Raw genomic sequence first — 26,998 nt, forward strand, 5'->3', positions numbered from 1 at the left:
AGCCATAAAGAAGAATGAAATAATGTCATTTGTGGCAATATGGATGGACCTAGAGATTATCATACTAAGTGAAGTAAGTCAGACAAAGAAAGACAAATATCATAAGAAATCACTAAGATGTGGAACCGCCTTTTAAATTGATACAAAGTAACTTATTTGCAATACAGAAACAGACTCAAAGATTTTGAAATCAAACTTGTGGTTACCAAAGGTGAAACATTGAGAGGGAGGAATAAATCGGGAGGTTGGGGTGGGCATATACACACTACTATATACTAAATCAATAAGTAACAAGGACTTGCTTTATAGCACAGGGAAGTCTACTCAATACTCTATGATGGCCTATATGGGAAAAGAATCTGAAAAAGAATGGATATATGTATATGTATAACTGATTCACTTTGCTGTACACCTGAAGCTAACACAATATTGTAAGTCAACTAGACTCCAATAAAATTTAAAGAAGACAAATAATCAAGCAAAATGTAACACATTTAAAATAACCTCCAGAAGGAAGGAAGCCTGTAAGTAGAATTAGTTAAATTATTTCAGCAGTGTCTCCCTCATTTCTCCTTGCGTTTTCATGATAATCTCTTGTTTCCCCTCCACCAGCAATCCTTCTTCAGAGTCAGGGTTTGAGCTCTCTTCTAGTTTCAATTCTCAACTCTGCCTTGGCCTTCACTAACTAGATATGACAGATGACTCCATAGCTGGACAGCAATGGATTCTGCCCTCTTGGGTCTGTGTTGCATCTTGAAAGCTAAGACACGGGGGACCCTCCTGGTGCCATTAGCATGGTACCAGCTGTCAGATCTGTTTGTAGACTATACAGTCTATGTCAGATTGAAGGATAACAGTTTCGGGTCACAGATATGGAAACTCATATTTGATTTTATCATCATATTTAATGATAAACTGTGACTACTGAAAGTGAATACTATCAATAATTACACTCAGAAAAAAGAAAACAGATTAAAAACTGAGACTCTCCCGGGAAAACCAGTGCATATGGTCAATATTGTCCATAAGGAAAAATAAAGACACTCAAGCAAAAAAGTACGCAAATATGTCAAAATAACAAAAAGTATTGCCCCTAAAATTAACCAATGAAACTGAATCTCAATATCACAAAGTTGGATCAGGTCTCTCTAAGATCTGTAACTTTCTCAATGGTTTTAGCTCAATTTTAATAATAGTTGGTCAATACCAGTGAAGTAGCCAACTTATATTAAACCTATTTTCCCAAATATGGTACAGTGGCATTTTTCTAGTGGTCTAGTGGTTAGAATTCAGTGCCTTCACTGCTGTTGGCCTGGGTCCAGTCCTTGGTCTGGGAACTGAGATCCCACATCAAGCTGCTGTACACCATGGACAGAAAAAAAGAAAGAAAAAAATTTATACATCCAAATATGGTACAAGAAATTAATCTAATTGGTATACCGACATGGACTCAAATAACATGGCATCGGAAGTATTAAAGCCACTTTCTCTGCAATCCTCATTTAATTCTGATGGGATCAAACATAAAATCTCACTTTATGTCACTATGTTTTCCAATACCAGCACTGCTAGCCTCCGTTTCTGACAGAGATGAGTTTCTCCGAGCTGCGGTCTCTAAGTAGAAGGTAGTTAACGCTGCTGTTTGATAGAAATGCCATTAATTCCAGAGACAGACATGAAGCTCAGTAGAATAATATCCTCTTAGCCTTCCACCAACATCAGCCAGTGAACTCTTGCTCAGGCCACACTTGCACTCTGAGACGTGCCGGTGGCTTGGGATTATGTCAGAACCTAGACCGAGTCTGAACGGAGAAATTTATGTCTGCTGCTACAATCAATACAAATAAATCTTTTGGATATCCAGAGAGAGTCTGGATGCTCTGATACCAGAAAATTAGGCACAGGGAAAAAAAGGGGGGGGGTATGGAATAAATAAATAAGCCTAGTCAAGAGTTAGCCAAGGACTGGGTTGTGGCTCAGCAGGTTAAGAACCCAACTGCTATCCATGAGGATGCAGGTTCAGTCCCTGGCTTAACTCAGTGGATTAAATGATCTGGCCTTGCCACAAACTGCGGTGTAGGTCATAGATGTGGCCGCTTAGATCCGGCATTGCAGTGGCCGTGGCATAGGTCAGCAACTGCAGCTCGGGTTCCACCCCTAGGTGCCTGCCTAAAAAGAAAAAAGTAAAAGAAAAAAAAAAGCCAAGGACTATCAAAACATACTAGTTAAGAAATGTATGGCCTCTGTGGTTTCTGTTCTGGAAGTTGTTTGCTAATGGAAACAATTGTGTCAACATGAGTCTTGTAGCAACCTTGGCTGTGAGTGGTAATTTACAACAAAGTGTGTGTTGGAAGAGCCAGCACATCAAAGGCTGCCTGGGTCACCTCAGATGGTTATGAATAGGCTCTGGAACCCAAGGCCAGCACCATGCTGGTTCCTAATACTGTACTGGGTTCTTTCTTTTCTTTTTTGTCTTTTTGACTTTTCTGGGGCCGCACCCATGGCATATGGAGGTTCCCAGACTAGGGGTCTAATTGGAGCTGTAGCCACCGGCCTATGCCAGAGCCTCAGCATGCGGGATCCAAGCCTCCTCTGCGACCTACACCACAACTCATGGCTACGCTGGATCCTTAACCCACTGAGCGAGGCCAGGGATCAAACCCGCAACCTCCTGGTTCCTAATCGGATTCGTTAACCACTGAGCCACAACGGGAACTCCTGTACTGGGTTCTTACTGCTGCTGTTAACAAATTACCACAAATAGACTGGCTTAAAATACACATATATTCTCATACACTTCTGGAGGTCAGAAGTCTGTCCTGAGACTTTCTGGGCTAAAATTAAAGTGTTGAAAGGGCTGTGTTCTTCTAGAGCTTTCAGGGGAGAATCTATTTCCTTGTGTGTTCCAGCTTCAGAGAGAATACCATCTAACTAGGCTCAGGGTGACTCCATCTTCAAAGCCAGCAATGGCGTCATTCTGACCTCTGCTTCCTTCTCACATCTCCTTCTCCACTCATAAGGACCCCTGTGATTATGTTGGGCCCACACAGATTATCGAAGATAATCTTCCTATCTTAAAGTCAGTTTAATAACTCTCTTCACCGTGCAACCTAACATATTCACAGACGCCAGGGATTCAAGGTTAGGACATGGACCTCTTGCAGTGAGGAATTCTCTAATTCCTCACATGGCGTGCAAAGCCCTCCACCGTGCAGACCCAAACTGTCTTTCTGGCTTCATCTCCCACCAAAGGCTGTGTAGTAGTTATACACTGCTGTGTAACAAGTCACCCTAGAACTTAACAGCTTACGGGAACAACTGTATTATCTCACAGTTTCTATGGGTGAGGAATCCAGGGACAGGTTACCTGGGTCCTCTGGCTCATGGTCCTTCCTGAGGCTGCCACCAAGATGTTGTGGCTAGGGCTGTCTTCATCTCCAAGCTCAGCTGGGGAAGGATCTGCTTTCAAGATCACCCTCCTAATCATTGGCAGGACTCCTCCCTCCCTGGCTATGGACTGGAAGATGCTCTCAGTTCTTTGCCTCCTCAAGGCAGCTCACAACATGGCAGCAGCCTCATCAGAGCAAAACGTGGGAAGAGCCAGAGGGACTGCAAGCAAGAGGGAGCTGGTCTTCTGTAACCTCATCCCATCACTTTTGCTGTTTTCTATTTATTGGAAGCAAGGCCAACCCACATGGTGAGAGAAGGGAATCAGTTACCTAATGACAGGATCACCAGGAGGTGGGGACATTCGGTGATGATAGAAGCTGTCTGGTACACCCCAATATGTATCCTGTGTTCTCACCTAAGAAACCACTGACATTCACCAAGAAAGAAAAAAAAATGCTTTATCACCCATGTTATACTAATGTCCACTAATTCACTCACTCGCAAAGTATTCACTGGATAATGCCACGTGCAGCAACATGGATGAATCTAGAGATCATCATGCCAAGTGAGACAGAGAAAGACAAATACTATATGATATCACTTATACGTGAAATCCAAAATATGACACGTGAACTTATTTACAAAACAGAAACAGACTCACACACATAGAACATAAACTTGTGGTTGCCAAGGGGGACACATGGGGTGGGGGGATAAACTGGGAGTTTGGGATTATACATAAAATAGATATCTAACGAGGACCTAACTGTGTAGCACAGGGAACTCTGTTCCATATTCTGTAATAAGCTAGAGGGGAAAAGAATCTGAAAAAAATGTATATATGTATATATTATGGCTTATTCACTTCGCTGTACACCTGAAACTAACACAGTGTTGTAAATCAACTATACTCCAATTAATTAAATAAAAAAAAAAACCTTATGGTTACCAAAGGGAAAAGGGTGGGGGAGAGGTAAATTATGAGCTTGAGATTAGCAGATACACACTACTATATATAAAATAGATAAGCGGAGTTCCCATCGTGGCGCAGTGGTTAACGAATCCGACTAGGAACCATGAGGTTGCGGGTTCGGTCCCTGCCCTTGCTCAGTGGCTTAACGATCCGGCATTGCCGTGAGCTGTGGTGTAGGTTGCAGACGCGGCTCGGATCCTGCGTTGCTGTGGCTCTGGCGTAGGCCCGTGGCTACAGCTCCGATTCAACCCCTAGCCTGGGAACCTCCATATGCCGCGGGAGCGGCCCAAGAGATAGCAACAACAACAACAACAATAACAACAACAACAACAAAAAGACAAAAAATAAATAAATAAATAAACTAAAATAGATAAGGAAGTTCCTGCTGCAGTACAGTGGGTTAATAATCAGCTTGTCTTTGTGGAGGCTGCAGCTGTGGTGTAGGTCACAGTTTCAGTTCATATTCGATCCCTGGCCCAGGAATTTCCATATGCCATACAAGTGAGGCTGAAAGAGAAAAAATAAAATTTTTTTTAAAAAGTAGGAGTTCCCATTGTGGCTCAGAGAGTTAAGAACTTAGAATAGTGTTCATGAGCATGCAGGTTTGATACCTGGCCTTGCTCAGTGGGTTAAGGATCCGGTGTTGCTGCAAGTTGTGGCATAGGTCACAGATGCAACTCAGATCCGAGGTTGCTATGGCTGTGGTGGAGGCCAGTAGCTACAGCTCCATTTCAACCCCTAGCCTGGGAATTTCCATATGCTAGAGGTGTAGCTGTAAAAAAGTAATTAATTAATTAATTAATTAAAACCAAAAATAAAATAAACAACAAAGTCCTACTGTATAGCACAGGGAACTATATTCAGTATCCTGTAATAAACCATAATGGAAAAGAATATGAAATTATATATATACATATAATTTACCATATATACAAATCATTTTTCTGTACACCAGAAATTAACGCAACATTGTAAATCAATTCTATTTCAAGAAAAAAATAAAATTAGATTTTAAAAATGTTTTTCAGTATTCATTTGATTCCTACTGTGAGTTTGGTAGTATCTCAAGTGCCTGGGACAAAGCAGTGAACAAAAGAGGAGGCCTTACCCCTTTGGAGCAGCGGGGAACAAGACAGACCATGAAGGAACCACTCACATGATGTGACAGAGGGTGAGGAGCTATAAAGGGCTCAGTGGGTGTCAGCGGGGGTGATGCTGTCTCCTATGTCATGGTCTGGGAAGGCATCTGTAAAAGCTGACCATCGAGCAGAGACATGAAAGAAGTGAAGGAGCCGCACTGAGGATATTTGGAGTAAGAGTGTCCTGGCCAGAGAGGACAGCAAGTGCAAAGGTAGCTGAAGGGTTCAAGGAACAATGAGACATGCTAGACCATGGGGGCTGAGCAAGCAAGGAGGAGAGGGTGGTGAGGTCCAGAAGGAAACCAGACACCAGACTTTACAGAGCCTGTAGTTCACTCAAAGGACTTTGAATTTTGGAGTTCCCATTGTGGCTCGGTGGGTTAAGAACCTTGACATAGTGTCCATGATATGCAGGTTCCCTGGACTCTCTCAGTGGGTTGAGGAGGTGGTGTTGCGGTGGCTGCGGCTCAGGCTGCCATCTGCAACTCCCGTTTGACCCCTAGCCTGGGAACTTCCGTATGCCACAGGTGCGGCTGTAAAAAGATTTTTTAAAAAAAGAACTTTAAATTTTTTGAATTTTATTCTAAGATGGGAGTCACTAGAGAAGCCCCCCCCCTTAAAGGAGCTACTTAAAATGTGGTCGTTAGGGAAAAAAGGTAGCCCCACTTTATACTCTCATTATTTCCAGTTTCTGTGATAGGGAAGTGTACTTTGCTTTATTATACAGCTACAACTCTGAAAAAAATATACCTGTATGTCAATGAAAAACTAATCAATCTAAGAAAGAAATGGACATTCTTATTTGAGCCAAACTGAGGTTGATAAAGAGCATCTCAGAAAGGTCTGAGGACTCAAAAAGCCTGTGTTGTTGCTAGGAGCTTTCTAATAGCCTTCAACTCTGAGTCAGACTTTCCCTGGTCACAGATGCCATTTTGGCCTTTAGCTTTGCCAAATTTAAGGCAAAATACTTCAAGTTTCCTGGAGAAAGCCTAGGCAGGAGCTTTTAAAACTCATAATTCTTTAAATTGTCTAATGCTGCTGGGCATGTAATTATTACATATGTGTAATCAGGCTGGTTGGAGGGAGGAACAGAAAAGGGGACACACAGGAAAGCAGACTTGGAACCCTCTTCAGAATTATAACAGCTGGCTTATACTGGGAGGAATCGTATATCTTTGGGGAACTATAATAATAAAAGACATCAGTATCCAGTATAATGGAATACATGTGTTATCTTTACCAATAAAATTTTTTAATGATTTTTTTTCCATTGTAGTTGGTTTACAGTGTTCTGTCAATTTTCTACTGTACAGCATGTCACACCTATACGCCTACATTCTTTTTCTCACATAATCCTCCATCATGTTCCATCACAAGTGGCTAGATATAGTTCCTGGCACTACACAGCAGGATCTCATTGCTTATCCATTTCAAATGCAATAGTTGGCATCTATTAACCTCACACTCCCAGTCCATCCCACTCCCTCCCCCTCCGGGTCCAGCCAACTTAATTAACTGCATAAAGCCAGACCTCACCTGGAGAATGCACTACCTGAGAGCCTAAAAGGGCTAATTGTAAACCAAGTGCCCTGGACCTGAAGTGAGGTGCCGCCTTAGGACTCGCCCAAACCACCATGAAGCGGTTGTTGATAAGCAGCCAGGAGGCAGTCTGGGTGTGAAAAGACTTTGGAGGAAGCTTCTTTATACTCACACAGGAGCCAATGACCCGTGTGACCTCTTAGGGTTTTGGTAAAGACACTTTGTCATCATTGCCTTCACTGTACACTAAGCCCTAAGCATTTCATATGACCCCACATGACCGGGCTGCCTAGAAGTCACCTTCAGACACCTTGGAGGGTCTATAGCAGGTAAACTTAGATAAGCAGATGGAAAATTATTTCACCCAGGGAGAGAGAGAGAGGTCAACAGAAGCAATTAGAGTAGCTGGGAGGAGGGAGGAGGGCAGGGTGTTTTACCAAGGGAAGCATATATAAGAAAAAGGAGAGGAAGAGTCTATTTGTGAACCCTGGGACTTGTGAACAGGAGACATGGATAGCACAGGAGAGAGTGGGATGGCCCGAGCTGCCCTCCAGCTCCTGACCCTTCTCTGGGCTGTGGCCGGAACCAGCACCCAGACCCGAAGCTCATGCTGTGAGTAGAGTATTTTTTCCAAGTAGGTCAAGGCAGCAAATACCCTGGGGACAGGAAGAAACCTCAGACACTGGCTTCTGCTGATGAGAAAGAGACTGAAAATAGCCATCATGATGGGAGTTTCAAAATGGGAGGGTCAGGGAGTGAGTGTGTGTGCTTCACCTTTCCTGACTCAAGGGCACAAGTTCGTCGAGAGGCAAGTCTATGCATTTTACATTAAGAGCAACCGAAAAACTGTTGCAGGAATGATGGTTGGGTGGTACAGGGAGAGACCTTCAGGGGCTGTTCTGACCAGATACCGCCACTAGTGGGAATGTTGGGTACCTGCTACAGATAGGTCAGATCCCAAATCTTTCGTATTTTTCTGGTAAGAGTAAGGGGAAAAAGAGATGCAAGGAAACCAATGCTTTCTAGGAACAAGCTAGAAATAGTATGAAAGGTCTGTGAGTCATATGGCTTGATGTTACTAAGTGAGAAATCACTCTTTTGTTATTGCTGCTGTTTTTGCTTTTTTATGGCTGCACCTGCCACGTGAGGAAGCTCCCAGGCTAGGGGTCAAATCAGAGTTGCAGCTGCTGGCTTATGACACAGACACAGCCACAGCAACACAGGATCCGAGCTGCATCTGCAACCTATACCACAGCTCATGGCAATGCCGGATCCCTAACCCACCAGTCAAGGTCAGGGATTGAACCTGCATCCTCATGGATAATAGTCGGGTTGTTACTGATGAGCCACGACAGGAACTCCTGAGAAATCACTTTCTTAAAGATAAGATTTATTTGGGTAGGTGGAGGAACCGACTGACCTCTAAAGAAAATCTCAGTGTTTTCTCCATTTACCTTTTTTGTTTATTTTAATGCAATTTATTTATTCAATTTAAAAAATTTTATCCAGGAGTTCCCATCGTGGCTCAGTGGTTAACGAATCCGACTAGGAACCATGAGGTTGTGGGTTCGGTCCCTGGCCTGGCTCAGTGGATTGAGGATCCGACGTTGCCGTGAGCTGTGGTGCAGGTCGCAGACACAGCTCGGATCCTGCGTTGCTGTGGCTCTGGTGTAGGCCGGCGGCTACAGCTCCGATTAGATCCCTAGTCTGGGAACCTTCATGTGCCAAGGGAGTGGCCCCAGAAAAGGCAAAAAGACCAAAAAAAAAAAAAACCAATTTATCCAAGTATAATTGATTCTCCATTTCTCTTTAATAATCACCCCTATGAGTTCCCTTGTGGCAAAGCAGCTTAAGGACCTGGTATTGTCACCATAATGGCTGGCACCACTGTTGTGATACAGGTTCGATCCCTGGCCCAAGAGCTTCCTCATGCTGTGGACGTGGCCAAAAAATAATAATAATCACCCCTAAAGGAGGCGTCTCTGAGTATATTGATGCTTATCCTGTCCTCTCTGAGAGATGCAGAAACCGTGTTTCTGAGAAAGGAGGAGTGAGGGAGAGGGGTTTAGTAAATGGCTTTGCCCTTGTCAGCTGTTCCCTCTGCAGAGCAGCCCTTGGTTAATGGCATCCAGGTGCTCATGGAGCACTCCGTGACCAGCTCAGCCTTCCCAAACCCCAGCATCCTGATTGCCATGAACCTGGCCGGAGCCTACAACACAGAGGCCCAGGAGCTCCTGACTTACAAGCTCATGGCCAGCAACACCTCCGGTGAGAAGCCACAGCCCTCTGCATGCCCCCTGAATCTCCACCCCCAGACCCCCATATCCGTGTCCCCCCAACCCCAGTGCCACTTCTGACTGCACCTGAGTCACCCAAACACCTTTCCCTACATACCTGGGAGGATCCTCAGAGGAGGGCAATAAAGCAGAAAGAGCTCCAGATTAGATGTCAAAGAGCCAGCTTCTGGGTCTGCTCTGCCAGTTATTAACTCTGTGACCTTGAACTGGTCACCGATCCCAATCAACCTCACCTTCCTCATCTGCAAGATGCAGATAATTCTAATACCAATAACACTGACAGCAAGATGCAGATAATTCTAATACCAATAACACTGACAGCAAGATGCAGATGATTCTAATACCAATAACACTGACAGCAAGATGCAGATAATTCTAATACCAATAACACTGACAGCAAGATGCAGATAATTCTAATACCAATAACACTGACAGCAAGATGCAGATAATTCTAATACCAATAACACTGACAGCAAGATGCAGATAATTCTAATACCAATAACACTGACAGCAATAACAGAGACAACAATAATAAAACCTCTGTTCAGCCTACCTCACTGGAGTTGCCTTGAGGCTCAAGTTAGATAAACATGAATCCAGTAAAAAATTATTTTGTACCTATACATTCCTGTATATGAATTGGTGTGAGGACTCTTGCTGCTTTTCCAAACAGATACCAGAAGTTCCTGATGGGCTTGTCAAGTCCCAGAGGCCACTAGATTAAACGTTCCTTTGGTGTTTTTCTATACGCCTTTCCTTCAGGAAGACAGGTCAAAAAAGCATCTAATCACATTATTAAAAAGTCAAAAGGATCTGGAAAGAAGCCGAGAGCCCAGCCCTGATTTCGGTACTCTCTCCCCTAAGAATGCCTTTATTGAACGATTTGTTCTCTCGTCTACAGACCTGACCACAGGTCAGCTCGCCCTCACCATCATGGCACTCACCTCCTCCTGCCGAGACCCTGGGAACAGAATAGCCATTCTACAGGAGCAAATGGAGAACTGGGCACCTCCAAGTAAGAGGAAGGGAGAAGGGAGGCAAACGGTCCTTTCCAAAAATTTGAAATCTATAAAGAAAAGGATTGGGAGACTGGAAACTTAGGGAAGAGATACCAAGTAACTCTGATAACCCCACCGGTGAGCTCTCCACTTCCAGTCCAGTGAACTGACCACTATCCCAGGGATGCAAGTCAATGCTATCACCTGAGGACAGCAGCATCCTTATATTCTCTTCTCATGCCACATGACATTCTGAGACCCCCTGAAGTTACCCCCTGCCACTATGGAATCTTTCTTTTTGGACAGGTTTTCTAGCAATGTCTATGTAGACAGATCACAGACATGGAGAGCAGGCTTGTGTTTGCCATGGGGGAAAGAGAGAGTGAGATGGAAGGGGAGTTTGGGGTTAGTAGATGCAAACTATTACATTTGTAATGGATAAGCAATGGCGTCCTACCATACAGCACAGGGAACTATGTCCAGTCACTTGGGTTAGAACATGATGGAAGATAGTACAAGAAAAAAAAAAGAATGTATATACATGTATGACTGGGTCACTTTGCTGTACAGCAGAAACTGAAGGAACACTGGAAATCAACTATAATTTTTAAAAAGAATCACCATAATATAAAATTCTACCATTTTAACAATTTTGTTGTCAAAGGGTCCCCTTTCTGGTCATGTTACTAAAATCAAGTATCAAATGAAAAAGAAAATAACTAGCCTTAGACAATTTTTTTCTTTTTCTTTTTTTTTTTTTTTTTTTTTTGCTTTTTAGGGCCCCACCTGTGGCATATAGAAGTTCTCAGGCTAGGGGTCTGCCAGCCTACACCACAGCCACAACAACATGGGATCCAAGCCACATCTGCAGCCTACACCACTGTTCATGGCAACTCCAGATCCCTGACCCACTGAGCAAGGCCAGGGATCGAACCTGAATGCTCACGAATACTAGTCGGATTTGTTTCCACTGTGCCACCACAGGAACTCCCCAGCCTTAGACAATTTATTTAACCTATGTTGTCATCAGTTTCCTCATTTGTAAAATGAATTTACAATTAAGAAAAAAAAAGGTTGGCTTTTCCTTTTTCACAACATTAGTCTTAGGAAGGCCCTCCTTCTCCTTCCCAGGCCTGGATACCCATGCTTCAACCTTCTATGAGCCAAGTCTGGGAATCCTGACGCTGTGCCAGAATAACCCAGAGAAGACCTTACCGCTAGCAGCCCGTTTTGCCAAGACCCTGATGGCCAATTCCTCTCCCTTCAACATGGGTGAGTAGGTCAGCACTTGCAAACACCGTCCTGAGCTGGGAACATCAAAGCACTGAAGGGTAGAGCTACAGGGGACAGTGCGGGGGGAGCTTTCCATGGAGGAGGGGCTGAGGACCATGAAAATGTCTGCAGATGGAAGATGCTTAGCAAATATTGGTTAGACATGTGAATGAAGGCATAAATGAAAGAGAGAAAGTAAAACATGGAAACCAGGACAATGCTTGCCATGTCTGCTAGTTACAGAATCTCCGTTGGGAATAAGAAACACATCATCCAAATCAGGCATTGTTCCCAGGGGAATGATTCAATGATTAAATCAATGTCGACACAAAGCCCCACCCTGAACCTCATCTTGAACTGATACTGATGCTTCCACGCATGCTTCTTCTCAGTGCTTCCCCTTACAACATCCAAATGTTCTCTTTATAATAAACAGCTACCCTCTGAACCTTAAACCCATGATGCTCCCCTCAAAGGATACACTAGAACCATCATTCCTTTATCCTACAAGCACGTGGCTACTTGTGAATTTCCGAAGCCTTATCCTCTACAACGCCACAGCCTTCTTCTGTGCATACCAATCCCTTCTCTATATAATCCCCTCTGTGAGGGCCACTTTTATGTCCCTCACTTGTGGTCATCTTTTTTCCTCTGCCACTCTCCAAGCAATAGCATGATCTCAGGTTTTCACCCCTTATACGGGCCTCATCAGCAACCTCTCTCATTTCAGGTTCAGTCAGACCAACACACAGGTAGATATTCATTTACTAAAGTACCCTCCCTGGAGTTCCCATCGTGGCGCAGTGGTTAACGAATCTGACTAGGAACCATGAGATTGTGGGTTCGATCCCTGGCCTTGCTCAGTGGGTTAAGGATCCGGCATTGCCGTGAGCTGTGGTGTAGGCTGCAGATGCGGATTGGATCCCGCGTTGCTGTGGCTGTGGTGTAGGCCGGCGGCTACCGCTCCAATTCAACCCCTAGCCTGGGAACCTCCATATGCTGCGGGACGCGGTCCTAGAAAAAGGCAAAAAGACAAAAATGAAAATAAAATTTAAAAAACAAATAAAATAAAGCACCCTCCCTGTGAGTCAAAAACACGGTAGTCTTTGTTCCCCATCTGGGACCTTGTGCATTGCTGGGGTATCTCTGCGGGTTCAGGAAATTGGGACTTTGCCAATGTTGTCCCCCTTAATGAGGTGATGCAACCTTTGGGTGGAGATTAGGGTGAGGAGGAAAAAAAATCAATGAAAAAAAAAATGCCATCTGGCAAGTGTTTGATTTGTTCTGGTCTCCTCATGCCACAGTTTGCTATTATATGTTTGAGTCCACATACAATAATAATGAAATAATGAAAAAAATCTCCTCTGCTGGTTACTGTGGGGGATGCAAAATCCAACCCCCCACACCCAAGCTCCCAGAGCACAGTGACAGCACAAAGTGTCGAGATGTTAAAACAGGTACAAACAACAAACACTAAGGGAGTTCAGAAGAGAGCCTGCACCTGTCGGGTGGGAGGGGCCGGAAGGCTTCATGCAGAGGTGGGCCTCGCTGGGCCTTCACGAACTGGTGACATTTCGAAAGAGAAGCCCCAGGACAAGAGGAGTGGGCTTGCATATGCTGCCGGTCTCCTTTCATTCAAAACATGAGTTGTGGCATCACACGGATCTGCATTCAGGTGCCAGTGCTGCTGCTTACGAGCTGTGTGGCCTTGGGCAGTTACCTATCTTCTCTGAGCCTCCATTTCCTCCTCCCTTACATGGAGATCATTAGGTCCTACTTCACGGATTGTCCTGAAGGGTAAAGGAAATGCTAGCTGTTCGTGTTGTGGTGGAGGTGGTGGTCTTACTCCGCTAGCTGTTCGTGTTGTGGTGGAGGTGGTGGTCTTACTCCTCTCTGTGACTCACAGACACAGGAGCAATGGCAACCTTGGCCCTGACCTGCACGTACAACAAGATCCCCGTAGGCTCAGAGGAAGGGTACAGAGCCCTGTTCGGTCAGGTACTGAGGAATACTGTGGAGAATATCGGCATGAGGATCCAAGACAACGGAATCATTGGAAACATCTATAGCACTGGCCTCGCCATGCAGGTAACCGCATCACTGACGCTCTTCCTTGCACCCATGCCGCTAAGCCTGGCTTGTGGGACCGAGACCAGGCTGCTGCTTATATCTTGGGGAAGACTGGCTAGTGTGACCCGAGGTAGATTCCTTATGGCACCTCACTTTCTCTACTGGTCAAATATAGGTAAGCGGTAATTCCCCCACCTCATAGGTAAAGTATAAAAACAAGCATACATAAACTCTTTTCCATTCCTTGGAAACTAAAAAAAGGAACAAATCTAAGAAATGTATTTGTTTGTTATTAATAATAATCAGCTTGTTCATAATCATTATGGACAACTGAAAGTTTGGTGCCTAAAGAAATGGATATTCGAGTAGGTTCTCAAAAGGTATTGAATCTCCTGATTCCATCTTGCCAATCAAGTGTTCTTTTACCAGCCCTTTATCTTGACCCGAAAATGGTGGGATTGTATTCAAAATGATTAACGAAAATAATCTAAAGCTGGCTGGACATTAATCTTTATCAAGCTCTTTTGCCATCTCAATCTCATCTCAATCCCACAAAGATCCCTAATATATGGCAAAGCCAGATGGGTCTGGTCATCAAGTCTATATTCAGTCCTATGCTTCCCTCATATAGATTCTCAGGCTTGGGTCCTATAAGATGCTACTTGATATAGCCCCAAATACGACTACACACACACACACACACACACACACACACACCTCCCTCTTCATTGATTAGGGTTGACTAGAGCACCATCATTCCTTGGAAGAGACTCCAGTAATAGTGGGGAGAGAGAACAAACTAAAATCAGAAATTGAAGGGTCGTCTGTGGCCAAATCCTCTAGTCTAACCGAAGAAATTTATTTTCCAAAAATCTCAAAATGCTCTACAGGATTGACAGAAAAACTACATCATGACCTTTCCAACTTGGAAAGCCCTAGAAACAGAGAATCACAATATTATGCTTAGTGAAATTAAATCAGACAGAAAAAGATAAGTGCTGTATCATATCACTTATTGGTAGAATCCAAAAAGTAATACATGGTGTTCCCATCGTGGCAAGGCAGAAACGAATCCAACTAGGGACCGTGAGGTTGCGGGTTTGATCCCTGGCCTCGCTCAGTGGGTTGGGGATCCAGGGTTGCTGTGAGCTGTGGTGTGGATCGCAGATGCGGCTCGGATCTGGCTTGGATGTGGCTGTGGCATAGGCTGGCAGCTGTAGCTCCGATCAGACCCCTAGCTTGGGAACCTCCCTATGCCGCAGGTGTGGCTGTAAAGAGCAAAAAAGTTTTTTTAATTAATAAATAAAAAATAAAAATAATACAAATGAAAGCGCATGCAAAACAAAAATAGACTCCTTGATAGAGAAAACAAACTTGTAGTTACCAAAGAGGAGAGGGAGGGAAGGAGGCACAAATTAGGGTATGGGATTAACAGATACAAAAGACCACATATAAAATAGATAAGCAACAAACACATAACTCTATAGCCCAGGGAATGATAGCTATTATTTTATAATAATCTATAATGGGGTGTAATCTGCAAAAATGCTGAATCGCTATGCTATACACTTGAAATTAATCTAATATCATAAATTAACTATACATCAGTTAAAAAGAAAACAGAATCATGGAGTTACAGCCTCAAATCCAAGTTAGCTCTGAACTAGTGCTAGGGGATGAAGACCAGTTTGATATTCCACACATCAAAAATTAGCAATGTAATATACAGCATGGTGAATACAATTAATAATACTGTACTATATATTTGAAAGTTCCTAAGAGAGTAAATCTTAAAAGTTCTGATCACCAAAAAAAAGTTCTCATCACAAGAAAACACTGTGAAACTATACGTGATAGAGGTTAAACAGACTCACTGACAATATACACCTTCAGCAGTGTACCTTTGACAGTATACACAAATACCAAGTCATTTGTTAGTATACTTGAAACTAAGATAATGTGATGTGTCAATTACATCTCAATTTTAAAAATATTTCTAAAAATTAAGATTAGGAGTTCCCTGGTGGCCTAGCAGTTGAGGATTCCGCATTGTCACTTCTGGGGCTCTGGTTCAATCCCTGACCCGGGAACTTCTAAATGCCATGAGTACAGTCCAAAAAAAGAAAAAAATTAAGATTAAAAAAGTAAAGAGAGGGCATAAAGAGACTAGAAATGTGTTCCTGTTAAACATAAGAATAAATACAAAATCCCCGCTCCAATGTGCCATAGAACCAACTGAGGAAAACAAAGCCAGTTTCTACATCATGTTGTAGTCAATGAAATTTTGCCAGAGAACAAAACGCTGTTTCTATAGCTGAAACGAAAGCATTCAATGGGCTCAGGTTCAGAAAGCTTTGTGGAGGAACAGAGGGAGAATGGAAGAAATACAAAACCTGTTTTCCTTATGACTCAGGTAAAACAAACTTGCTCACCTTATCGCCGTAGAAATGTTTGCTTTTGTTAATTTGGTTTGTGAATTCTGTTTGGGATTTTATCTTGTACAGGGTACACCCTGACAAACTGTCCCGGGGAACTAAAGCTATTCCTGGGAAAAAGGCAGGACCTCATCCATCTAGATAGCAAAAGCCACTTAGATTTCTTGTCAGAACACAAAACCTTATGCCAGAGTTTACCCAGGCAATCGAATGTCTAAAATCACCAGACATCTAATAAATAATCTTTTTCCAATACAAAATTAGTGTAGAAAAGCAAAGCGTTCTAAGGCTGTAACAACTTGGATTTGAAACCCAGATTGGCCGATACTGAATTCCTCAGAATTTCATTTTCCCCATAATAGCAAAGGTATTTTTAAAAAAAATCACCAGCACAGTGCAGTTTTCCATAATTGTCCCAGCAGAAGAGAGGGCGATCTTTTTTTTTTTTTTTTGGCTTTTTTTTAGGGCCACACTCATGGCATATGGAAGTTTCCCGGCTAGGGGTCTAATTGGAGCTACAGCTGTGGGACTTAGACAGCAGCCACAGCAACACAGGATCTGAGCTGCATCTGTGACCTACACCATAGCTCATGGCAACCCTGGATCCTGAACCCATTGAGCAAGGCCAGGGATCAAACCCCCGTCCTCACGGATCCTGGTCAGGTTCATCACCACTGAGCCACGATGGGAACTCCAAGAGGGTGATCTTAGCCTTCCTTGTCAGCCTTCCTTCGCCCTCTGCCAGCTGTCATTGCCCTTCGAGTGACCTAAGCCATCCACACTGCTTCCCAGAGGCACTCCTGGGGCATTTCCCCTCTTCCAGAATCCCTCCTCTTTCTTCCATCGGCATTCCAACGCTCTCAAGCTTCCTCTAACAAAAACTGAACTTGGAGAGATAAACTTCTTCATGCAAAATAATTCATGACTTGTAACAGTTACACCTCTCTACAGAGTGTTGGCTTTGGAAATGTTTTATCCCGTAAGCAAGGGGATACATCTTGTTTAGTGGGTTTTGGGAGGCGAATGTGGCAAGTGGACAGGATGTTTGCTGGGAGTAGCGACCTGATGCCCTTTAACCAAACTGCCCTGTAACTTGGCCTCTGGGACAAGTCATTGTTATGGTAAGAGGGAGGAACAGGGCCCAGCCAAACTGCCCCGTTGCTCATACTGCTGCCTCTAGCTCACAGAGCCTTTTCTAGCTCCCGTCTCCCTCTTCTCTCATTTCCCACTCAAATCTCAGGTAAATCCATCATCAGCAACCCCAGCCCATTAACACACTCTGGTGGCTGTGGTCAGCATGGCCCTAAAAACAGAGAGGTGGTAACGACAGCTTTCACATCACACATCCCAAAGTGCATTTGCCTGGGGGTCCCATCTAAGCCTGCAGCGACCGCTCCAAAAGTAGGCAGGAACTATGATTTCTCTTTTACCCATGAGCGATAGAAAGCTCAGCAAAGGAGAGTGACTTGCTTGGTGTATTCCTCAAGACTCATTTTGCAAATGAGTCTTTTTGCTTAAGAAAAAGAAAAAACAAAAAAAAACTGGGAATCACTATTTCACTGTAAACTGGGGGAATTCATGGCTGGATTGGGTGATTTCAGGATTCATCAAAATAAAGGGCTCAAATCATGATATCAGGGACCACTCTTTCTTTGTCGCTCAGCCTTGGTTTGTCTTACTCTCTCCTGCCGCATAGCTTCTTCTAAGTGGCTGAGAAAGAGGGTCACTAGCAGTTCAGGGATGACTCACATAGTTCCAGCTAAGTAACCTCAGCAAGAAAAAAAAAAAAAGAAAATGTTTCTTTCCCCTAGTGTCTGTAGATCAGGGAAGGACTCTGATTAGTGCACATGCCCCCAATCCCTGTCACCCAAAGGATGGTACTTGCCACCCAAGGATGGCACTATCCCAGCCCAGGCCTTGAGTCCTCCCTACCCACCCACCATGGCCAGAGTTATGGAGAGGCTGGCTGACCATCCTGACATGATCACAAAATGTGGGAAGAGTCCTCTAAAGGGTATACAGAACAACAACAACAAAAAAGACACCTATTATGGTTAGATGGCCAGGTAGTCCCATCCTGGAGCTTACTTTGCCCAGCTCCCATCCTCTTCTACATATAAGAACTATGAGTAAACACAGCAGCTCTAATGACACTCCCTGAATCTGAGTCTAGCTCAGACCTTGTGGTGTGACTGCTGTGTGACGCACTGTGCCAAGTGGTGGGGACACAGCTGTGAATAAGACACATTGTCCCGAACCTCATACAGCTTTGGTTTTTGAACTCTGGTTGATCACAAAAACGAGGGATCAAGTCTTTCCCTTATAAGGTTTATAAAAGCCAACTCTCAGCTTTGCCTAATATCTCTCTCTCTCTCTCTTCCCCACCTCCCTGTCCCAGGCTCTCTCTGTGACACCTGAGCGACCTAACAAGGAGTGGGACTGCCAGAAGACCATGGATACTGTACTTACTGAGATTAAAGAGGGGAAATTCCACAACCCCATGGCCATTGCCCAAATCCTCCCTTCCCTGAAAGGCAAGACCTATCTAGATGTGCCCCATGTGTCTTGCAGCCCTGGTAAGAACCCTTAACTTCTGCCTCTCCCTGTGTCATAAAAACGGCAACTTATGCCAGGAATGATCCACGGATCAATTTTTTTTTTCATTTGACTATTATATATCAAGTACTATTGCTTAACTTCAATTCTTCATTTGTTTTTTAAATTTTATTTTTATTAGAGTATGGTTGATTTGTAGCATTGTGTCAATGTCTGCTGTACAGCATAGAGACCCAGTCAAACGTACACATACATTCTCTTTCTCATATGATCTTCCGTTGTGGTCTATTCCAAGATACTGGATATAGTTCCCTGTGCTGTACAGTAGAACCTCATTGCTTATCCATTCTAAATGGGATAATTTGCATCTACCAACCCCAAACTCCCAGTCCATCCCACTCCCTCCTCCCTCCCCTTTGGCAACGATGAGTCTGTCCTCTATGTCCATGAGTTGTTTCTGTCTTGTAGATAAGTTCATTTGTGCCACATCTTAGATTCCACATATAAGTGATATCATATGGTATTTGTCTTTCCCTTTCTGACTTACTTCACTTAGTATAAGAATCTCTAGTTGCACCCATGTTGCAGCAAATGGCATTATTTTGTTCTTTTTATGGCTGAGTAGTATTCCATTGTGTATATGTACCACATCTTCTTTTTTTTTTTGTCTTTTTGCCATTTCTTGGGCCGCTCCCGCGGCATATGGAGGTTCCCAGGCTAGGGGTCGAATCGGAGCTGTAGCTGCCAGCCTACGCCAGAGCCACAGCAACTCGGGATCCGAGCCGCATCTGCGACCTACACCACAGCTCACAGCAACGCCGGATCGTTAACCCACTGAGCAAGGGCAGGGACCGAACCCGCAACCTCATGGTTCCTAGTCAGATTTGTTAACCACTGCGCCACGACGGGAACTCCAAATTAACTAATTTTAAAAACCCACAAGTGAACAGTGAGTACCATGTAAAACCCATGACTTAGGGCTCACAATCCTCCATTCAGCTTTCAAATTCTTTTCATAAAATAAATGTTTATCGTTAAGCTAGCTGTCAATGCTTCAGCTACGATAAATTCTCTAGAATGGAAATGAGCGCTTTATAGATCAGATCATTTTCTAAGAATAATCCATGAAGGACACACAATCACTGTTATTTCTTGAAATGTTTTCGGGGGCAAGCTGCCAATAACAGAGACTGCACCATAAATTTTTTTTTTTTTTGCCTTTTTGCTATTTTCTTTGGGCCGCTCCCGCAGCATGTGGAGGTTCCCAGGCTAGGGGTCGAATCGGAGCTGTAGCTGCCAGCCTACACCAGAGACACAGCAACGCGGGATCCGAGCCGCGTCTGCAACCTACACCACAGCTCACAGCAACGCTGGATCGTTAAGCCACTGAGCAAGGGCAGGGACCGAACCCACAACCTCATGGTTCCTGGTCGGATTCGTTAACCATTGTGCCACGACGGGAACTCCTGCACCATAATCTTTAACAAACTTGGCCGCTTTGCTCTTCACAGGTCATGAGGTGCCACCAACTCTACCCAACCCCCCCAGCCCTGTTCCCACCCCAGCATCCAACATCACCGTCATATACACCATAAATAACCAGCTGAGGGGCGTGGAGCTGCTCTTCAATGAAACCATCAATGTTAGTGTGAAAAGAGGATCCGTGCTACTTATTGTCCTGGAGGAGGCACAGCGCAAAAACCCCAAGTTCAAGTGAGTGCTATAAGGGATAGTTGCCATTCCCCCCAAGCCCTACCTGATTCTCATTCTCTCTCTCTTCTTCCTTCATTTTCTTATGTTTCCCCCTTCTGATAGTTTAACAGATCTTTATTTAACAGCCCCTTGAGGTGTCTGCAGTCTAGTAATGAGGCAAGGCTCTCACAAAAATTAAATCATTGGAATAGACCATGATAGATTATATATAAGAAAGTATCATAATACATATATGACTGGGTCACTTTGCTGTACGGTAGAAATTGGCACAACATTGTAAATCAACTCTACTTGAATATGAAAAAATAGAGATGAATGGCCACAAAAAATAAATTAAAATTAAATCATTCCAGTCAGCCTATGATGGAGTTTTCAAACCAGAAATTCAAAAGAGAGAGAGCCCAGTGTGGATCTGAAGAGTCAAGGAAGGCTTGTGGCTTTGGGCCACATTCAAAGACTAGATACACTATAGAAAGATATGGACGGATGGTGTTCCAGGAAGAGGGGATGGTGAGGACAAGGCACCTGAGACAGGACTGAGAAAGGAATTTAGGGTCAATGAATAGACCAGCTTGACTAGAGAAGATAATACAGGACTAATTGAGGGAGTGGTGTCCGCAAGGATAGGCTGGGTGACATTGCAGCAAGCCTGAAATGCCAAGCTAAGAAAATCAGACTTCAGGTTACAGAGAAGCCTTGCAAGTTTTTGAATCAGGAAAGTCATATTGTAAAGTGGTGACTGGGTTGGAGAATGAGTGACCAGGAGGAAAACTAGGACCTGACTGCAGAAGTGAAGCTGTAAAGTGGGAGGCCTTCATCTAGGATAAATGGACACATCCCGAAGAAGTCTCCCCAGGGCTTGTGCGTGACTGGATGGGAGGTCAAGAGGAAGACGCTTCAAAACTATTGACAGGAAATGTCTCAAAGAAAGACTGTCCTTCAGAGAAAAACAAAATTCCTTTAGACAGGTCTCACTGATGGTATTTGAAACAGAAACATGAGGAGCTTTTGGTGGAATAAAGGAAATCCTAGGAAAAAAAGGTTAGGACAAGCAAAAAAGATTGGGTAGTCATCAGTAGAGGTGACAACTGAAGTTAGGGACCATGCGGTAGGTGGCAGATAGAGTGCTTCCAATAAAACCATGAGACCTCTGCAATTGGTCCCATTTTACAGAAAGAACCCATTCGATCCAAAAAGTTAAGTAATATTCTAAAGATCACATAAAGTGAATCCAACAGAGATGAGATCTGAACCCAGATCTGAGTGATTCCGAAGGCCACGTTCTTTCCATTGCCCAGGTGGGAAAGGGAGGAATGTAGAGATTAACCACGGAGGAGAACATTAAATTTGAGGGAATGTTTATAGTTTGCAAAAAATAGGAAACAGTAGAGGAATGCGGAGAAGACAAATCTAGAGGAGGAGGAGGAGGGAAAATGCCAGGTCATGGAAAGGAAAAAAGGAGGTCCTTTCAAAGGAAAGATAACATGAAGGAGTTTCCTGGTGGCCTAGTGGGTTAAGGATCCAGAGTTGTCACTGTTGGGACGCTGGTTGGATCCCTGGCCTGAGAACTTCTGCAGGCCGTGGGTGCAGCCAAAAAAAAAAGGGGGGGTGGGCAGGAGAGAAAAAGAGAGAGAGAGAGAGAGATGACGTGATCAAATTCTGCAGAGACACTCCAGGAGAAAAGCTGACAAAAGCCAAGGAACTGACGGTTAAGCGACATGGGAGCTAACCCCGCCGGGTCAGGATAAGTACACATGCCTGCTGCTCCCAGACAAGCTCCATCACTTCCCAACTTCAGTAGAACAGGTCAGGATAAAGACTGACTTTCGAGGATACTTAATTTTCAAACAACCCTCAATATATTTACTTCTTCTCTAAGCTTAGCTTTAATGCTGCCTGATTTTTCTTTTTCTAACTATAAATGTCATAAATATACACAGTAGAAATTTTAAGGGGGCAAAAGCATAAAGAAAAAAAAACAAAGCATCTATATAGTCCATCCACAATATAATCACTGGTATTTTTTATAATTTCATAGGTGTTTTTCTCCACGTGTATTACAAATAGTTGTGATCCATAATATACATCAGATAGGGAGATATTTCTTATGCAGTGTGTATCCCACATTTTCACTTAACATGCTTGCATAAGCATTTTCCCATGTCACTGAAAAGTCTTGAAAAATATGATTTTCACAACTGCAAAATATTCAATTTTGGATATTCATTCCCTCACTCTCCTAATTCTTTGCCCCTTTTTGGACATCTACACTTTAAAAATTTGCTGATTGACGGTTTTGTTTTGTTTTTTTCAAAATCTGTTTAGTTTCTTTTTACTTACTTCCTGGTGATGTATGCATTAGTGATTTTGTATGCATTAGTGATTCGCATTTTCTCTTCTCAACATGATTTTCCTGACCTTTAAAGCATTCAGAATGTCTCTGTCCTTTCGTTTTAACTTCTCATCACCGGACTTAAAGTGAGGTGTTCCTCACAGATGATTTTACTCTTACAGATTTGAAACGACAATGACGTCCTGGGGACTGGTGGTCTCCTCTATTAACAATATCGCTGAAAATGTCAACCACAGGACATACTGGCAGTTTCTGAGTGGCCAGACGCCCTTAAACGAAGGTGAGAGAAGAAAAGGAATGTGGGCCTTTCCTCCACCATTTGAAGGCTAATTCTTTTCACGTCCATATTTCATTCATTCATGCAGTCGATAAACAATGATGGCATTGTATGTAAATATACAACAATTGTACATACAGCGGCTACATAAGTATGTACACGTGCAGGTACATTATGACTACACATGGTAACTAAGATAGGTAGATAGACAGATAGATAGATAGGCAGGCGAGGGAATGGATGGGTGGCTATCTAAAATAGCTTTTTAAAAAAATCAGGGGAGTTCCTGTGGGGCTCAGCAGAAACGAATCTGACGAGCATCCATGAGGACGCAGGTTCAATCCCTGGCCTTGCTCAGTGGGTTAAAGACCTGGCATTGCCGTGAGTTGTGGTGTAGGTCACAGACTCGACCAGGATCTCGTGTGGCTGTGCCTATGGCCTAGGCCAGCGGCTGCAGCTCCTAGCCTGGGAACCTCCATATGTCATGAGCGCGTTCCTAAAACGGCCAAAAAAAAAAAAATCAGGAATCCTAACTCCACTTTGAGCCAGTGGGAAAATATCCAATGAACAAGAAAAATGGACTGAGCTACCACTTTGAAAAAAAAAAGCTGATAATGTCACTTGAAAAAGCAGATAATGTGAGAAAGGCTTAAAAAAAAAGTGATATAAGAAGATGGCCACTTCGGGGTTAAAAAATTAAACGTGGATGCATAAAACAAAAGAACAATGAATTCAGTGGGAAATAAATGTGAGGCACATGAATAACAGCTATTAATGTAGTAGCATTATCTTCTTTCATATGCACGTGGAAATTAATGACTTCAATTTTTTTTATTACAGTATAGTTGATTTACAGTGTTGTGTCAATTTCTGCTGCACAGCAAAGTGACCCAGTCATACCTATATGTACAATCGTTTTCTCATACTATCTCCCATCATGTTCTATCCCAAGAGACGATAGAGTTCCCTGTGCTGTACAGCAGGACCTCATTGCTTACGCATTCTAAATATAACAGTTTGCACCTACTAACCCCAAATGAACCTATGTGCAAAACAGAATTCATGATTCTCTTTTACAGAGAAAGAAACCGAGTCTCAGAGACATAAAAGGGACTTGCCCAAGGCACACGTGCAGCGTGTAATAGAGCAGATAACCAAGCCCAGGACAAGTGTGCTTTCCACCACAGCTCCGCTTGAAAGCCATGCTTCACCTTCTTTTGTTGTAGTTTTTTTAAAAATTGCCAACGAGAGGAATGTTTATGCTAAGAAAGTGGGAAAACTGAAATTCAGACTTTAGCAAAACTTTACCAATCTTTAAATCTTTTGCACAAATACTAAAATATCCTCCGACTTAAAGAGCACTGGTCTATGGGGTTTGGGGGTTCTTTTTGTGGGGGGTGGTTTTTGTTTTTGTTTTTGTTTTTGTTTTTGTTTTTTTTGGCCTTCCCTGCAGCATGCAGAAGTTCCCAGGCCAGGGATCACACCAGTGCCACAGCAGCAACCCAAGCCACAGCAGTGACAACACCAGATCTTTAACCCACTGAGCCACCAGGGAACTCCTGGTCTATGATTTTGTCTAAGAATGATGTTATCTAGCTAACCGGATGTTCATTACCATGTGCACAGAGATGTGAGGTCAAGACAGTCACAGCAGAGCCAAGATTGAGGCTTTATCACGATGCTTTCTTATTCAAGATTACAATGAAAGAGACACTTGCCTTAGAGCCTATCATGCATCTAACAAAATCTAGCCAGTCAGAATTTAAACTGCAGAATTGCAGCAAAGCATCTAACAAATACCTTAGAGTCTTATAGGCCTTGCTTAGAAGTCCCGTCTCTTATATTCTAACTTCACCAGGCAAATAATGAATCTTCTCTGAGCCCCAGTGTCCACAGCTATAAAATGGAAATGGTTATAACCATTTCCTAGGTCACTGTGAGGATTGGAAATAATGTGTTTGACTTATATGTGGACTCTAAAATATGACACAAAAGAACCTATCTATGAAACAGAAACAGACTCACAGAGAACAGACTTGTGGTTGTCAAGGGGGAGGGGGTGTGGAGGACGGAAAAATTGGGAGTTTGGGGTTAGCAGGTGTAAGCTCTTATATACGGGTTGAATAAACAAGGTCCTACTGCATAACACAAGGAACTATATTCGATATCCTATGATAAGCCATAATGGAAAAGAATATGTACACACACACTCACACACACACACATATACATAGGTATGTGTGTGTATATAACTGAATCACTTTGCTGTACAGCAGAAAAAGAAAAAGAATTTGTTTGAAATAAGTACAGTGCCTTTCACATGGTATTTGTTCAAAAATACTAATCAGGGAGTTCCCGTCGTGGCGCAGTGGTTAACGAATCCGACTAGGAACCATGAGGTTGCAGGTTCGGTCCCTGCCCTTGCTCAGTGGGTTAACGATCCGGCGTTGCCGTGAGCTGTGGTGTAGGTCGCAGACGTGGCTCGGATCCCAAGTTGCTGTGGCTCTGGTGTAGGCCAGTGGCTACAGCTCCGATGTGACCCCTAGCCTGGGAACCTCCATATGCTGCGGGAGCGGCCCAAAGAAATAGCAAAAAGACAAAAAAAAAAATACTAATCATTATTATTATTAGTTCTATTGCCCTCATCTCAAGAATTGCCTTGGGAGCTTAAATCAAGCTTATTCTCAGAGTTCCCTGATGGCTTAGTGGGTTAAGGATTCAGCGTTATCACTGCTGTGCCATGGGCTTGATCCCTGGCCCGGGAACTTCCACCAGGGGCACAGCCAAAAAAAAAAAAAAAAAAATCAGGCTTATTCTCATGTCTACTACTTACTTTCTTTTTTTCTGGGGACAGAAAGTCCTCTGAAATCCAGAAAGATTTGGGCCCAGGACGGTCCTGCTTTCTGACGCCTGGCCACTTCAGAGTTAGTCGTCAGTATTGTCTTCATCTGGCTGTCTTGCCTGGCAAGACAGGAACTTTCAAGCTGCTGTCTTTCCTTACTCCTTACAAAATCTTCCAAAATGGATACAAGTTCCCACCTTGCATGCTCTAAATTTGGCTTAAATAAGCCATTTTAACAATAACAACATTTCTTACACACTTTTTGTGTGTCAAATACTGTATGAGGCACTTGGCAGTCATTATTTATCATTCTGAACATAGCTCTTCAGTGTAAAGACTAGTGGTACAATTTCATATATGAGGGAAGGAAGCTGGCACAATCTGAGGGGTGTGCCCATGGGCATGCTCCATGTGGCAACCTAGAGCCCGCAAACAAGCCCTTGAATCTCAGTTCCATGCTCCTTCCATACTAGTCAACTCTGCAACGAGTTTGCTCCTCTAACCAATGCAATGGGCTGGTCCTGCGGGAGGTGGGCCTGTTCTGAGCACCATGGTCACATGTTCTCTGCTTGTTTCCAGGAGTTGCGGACTATATACCCTTCAACCACGAGCACATCACAGCCAATTTCACACAGTACTGACGAGGAGGGGGTTCGGCTTCTACGGAACATCTCCACGGGATGGCTGGAATTTCTTTCATATCATTTCAAATCTATGCCAAAGTGTGGATACTTACAATGCTACCAGATTCCTGGTTGAAATATGGACACTGCTCTGTAAAATAAATGAGGTCAACTTCCCTAGAGTCTCAATATCTGTGAACTATCAAAGAAAAAATCTAATTTCTCAAGACGATGGTGGCCAGTCATCATTTAAGTTTAGGCTGAGGGGAGAAGGGGGTGTCTGGCTGATATTTTGGGAGGCTGTTCTGATCTTTTCGATTAATTAACTAACACACTTTCTTTTTTTTGGCCACACCCACGGCATATGGAAGTTCCCAGGCCAGGGATTGAATCCAAGCTGCAGCTGAGACCTACACCACAGCCGTGGCAACGTGGGATTCTTAACCCACTGTGCCACAGCAGGAACACCCCAACATACTCTTATTCTGTAAATGAAATTATATATTTTTTTAAACTCCTAC

At 43.5% G+C, this 26,998-nt stretch overlaps 1 protein-coding gene across 1 annotated transcript; it reads left to right on the forward strand.

Annotated features, from left to right (window-relative positions):
* Positions 1-7,521: 7,521 nt before the first annotated feature.
* Positions 7,522-26,654, forward strand: CBLIF (cobalamin binding intrinsic factor). Its single transcript, XM_047774127.1, has 9 exons — positions 7,522-7,653; positions 9,133-9,309; positions 10,240-10,353; positions 11,468-11,608; positions 13,515-13,696; positions 18,512-18,689; positions 20,181-20,382; positions 22,897-23,015; positions 26,434-26,654. Exons 1-9 carry the CDS (start codon positions 7,551-7,553, stop codon positions 26,493-26,495), a joined length of 1,278 nt encoding a protein of 425 aa, XP_047630083.1. The 5' UTR covers positions 7,522-7,550; the 3' UTR covers positions 26,496-26,654.
* The last annotated feature ends 344 nt before the right edge of the window (positions 26,655-26,998 follow it).

The sequence above is a fragment of the Phacochoerus africanus genome, chromosome 4 (assembly GCF_016906955.1).
Source record: "Phacochoerus africanus isolate WHEZ1 chromosome 4, ROS_Pafr_v1, whole genome shotgun sequence".
NCBI classification, from domain to species: Eukaryota; Metazoa; Chordata; class Mammalia; order Artiodactyla; family Suidae; genus Phacochoerus; species Phacochoerus africanus.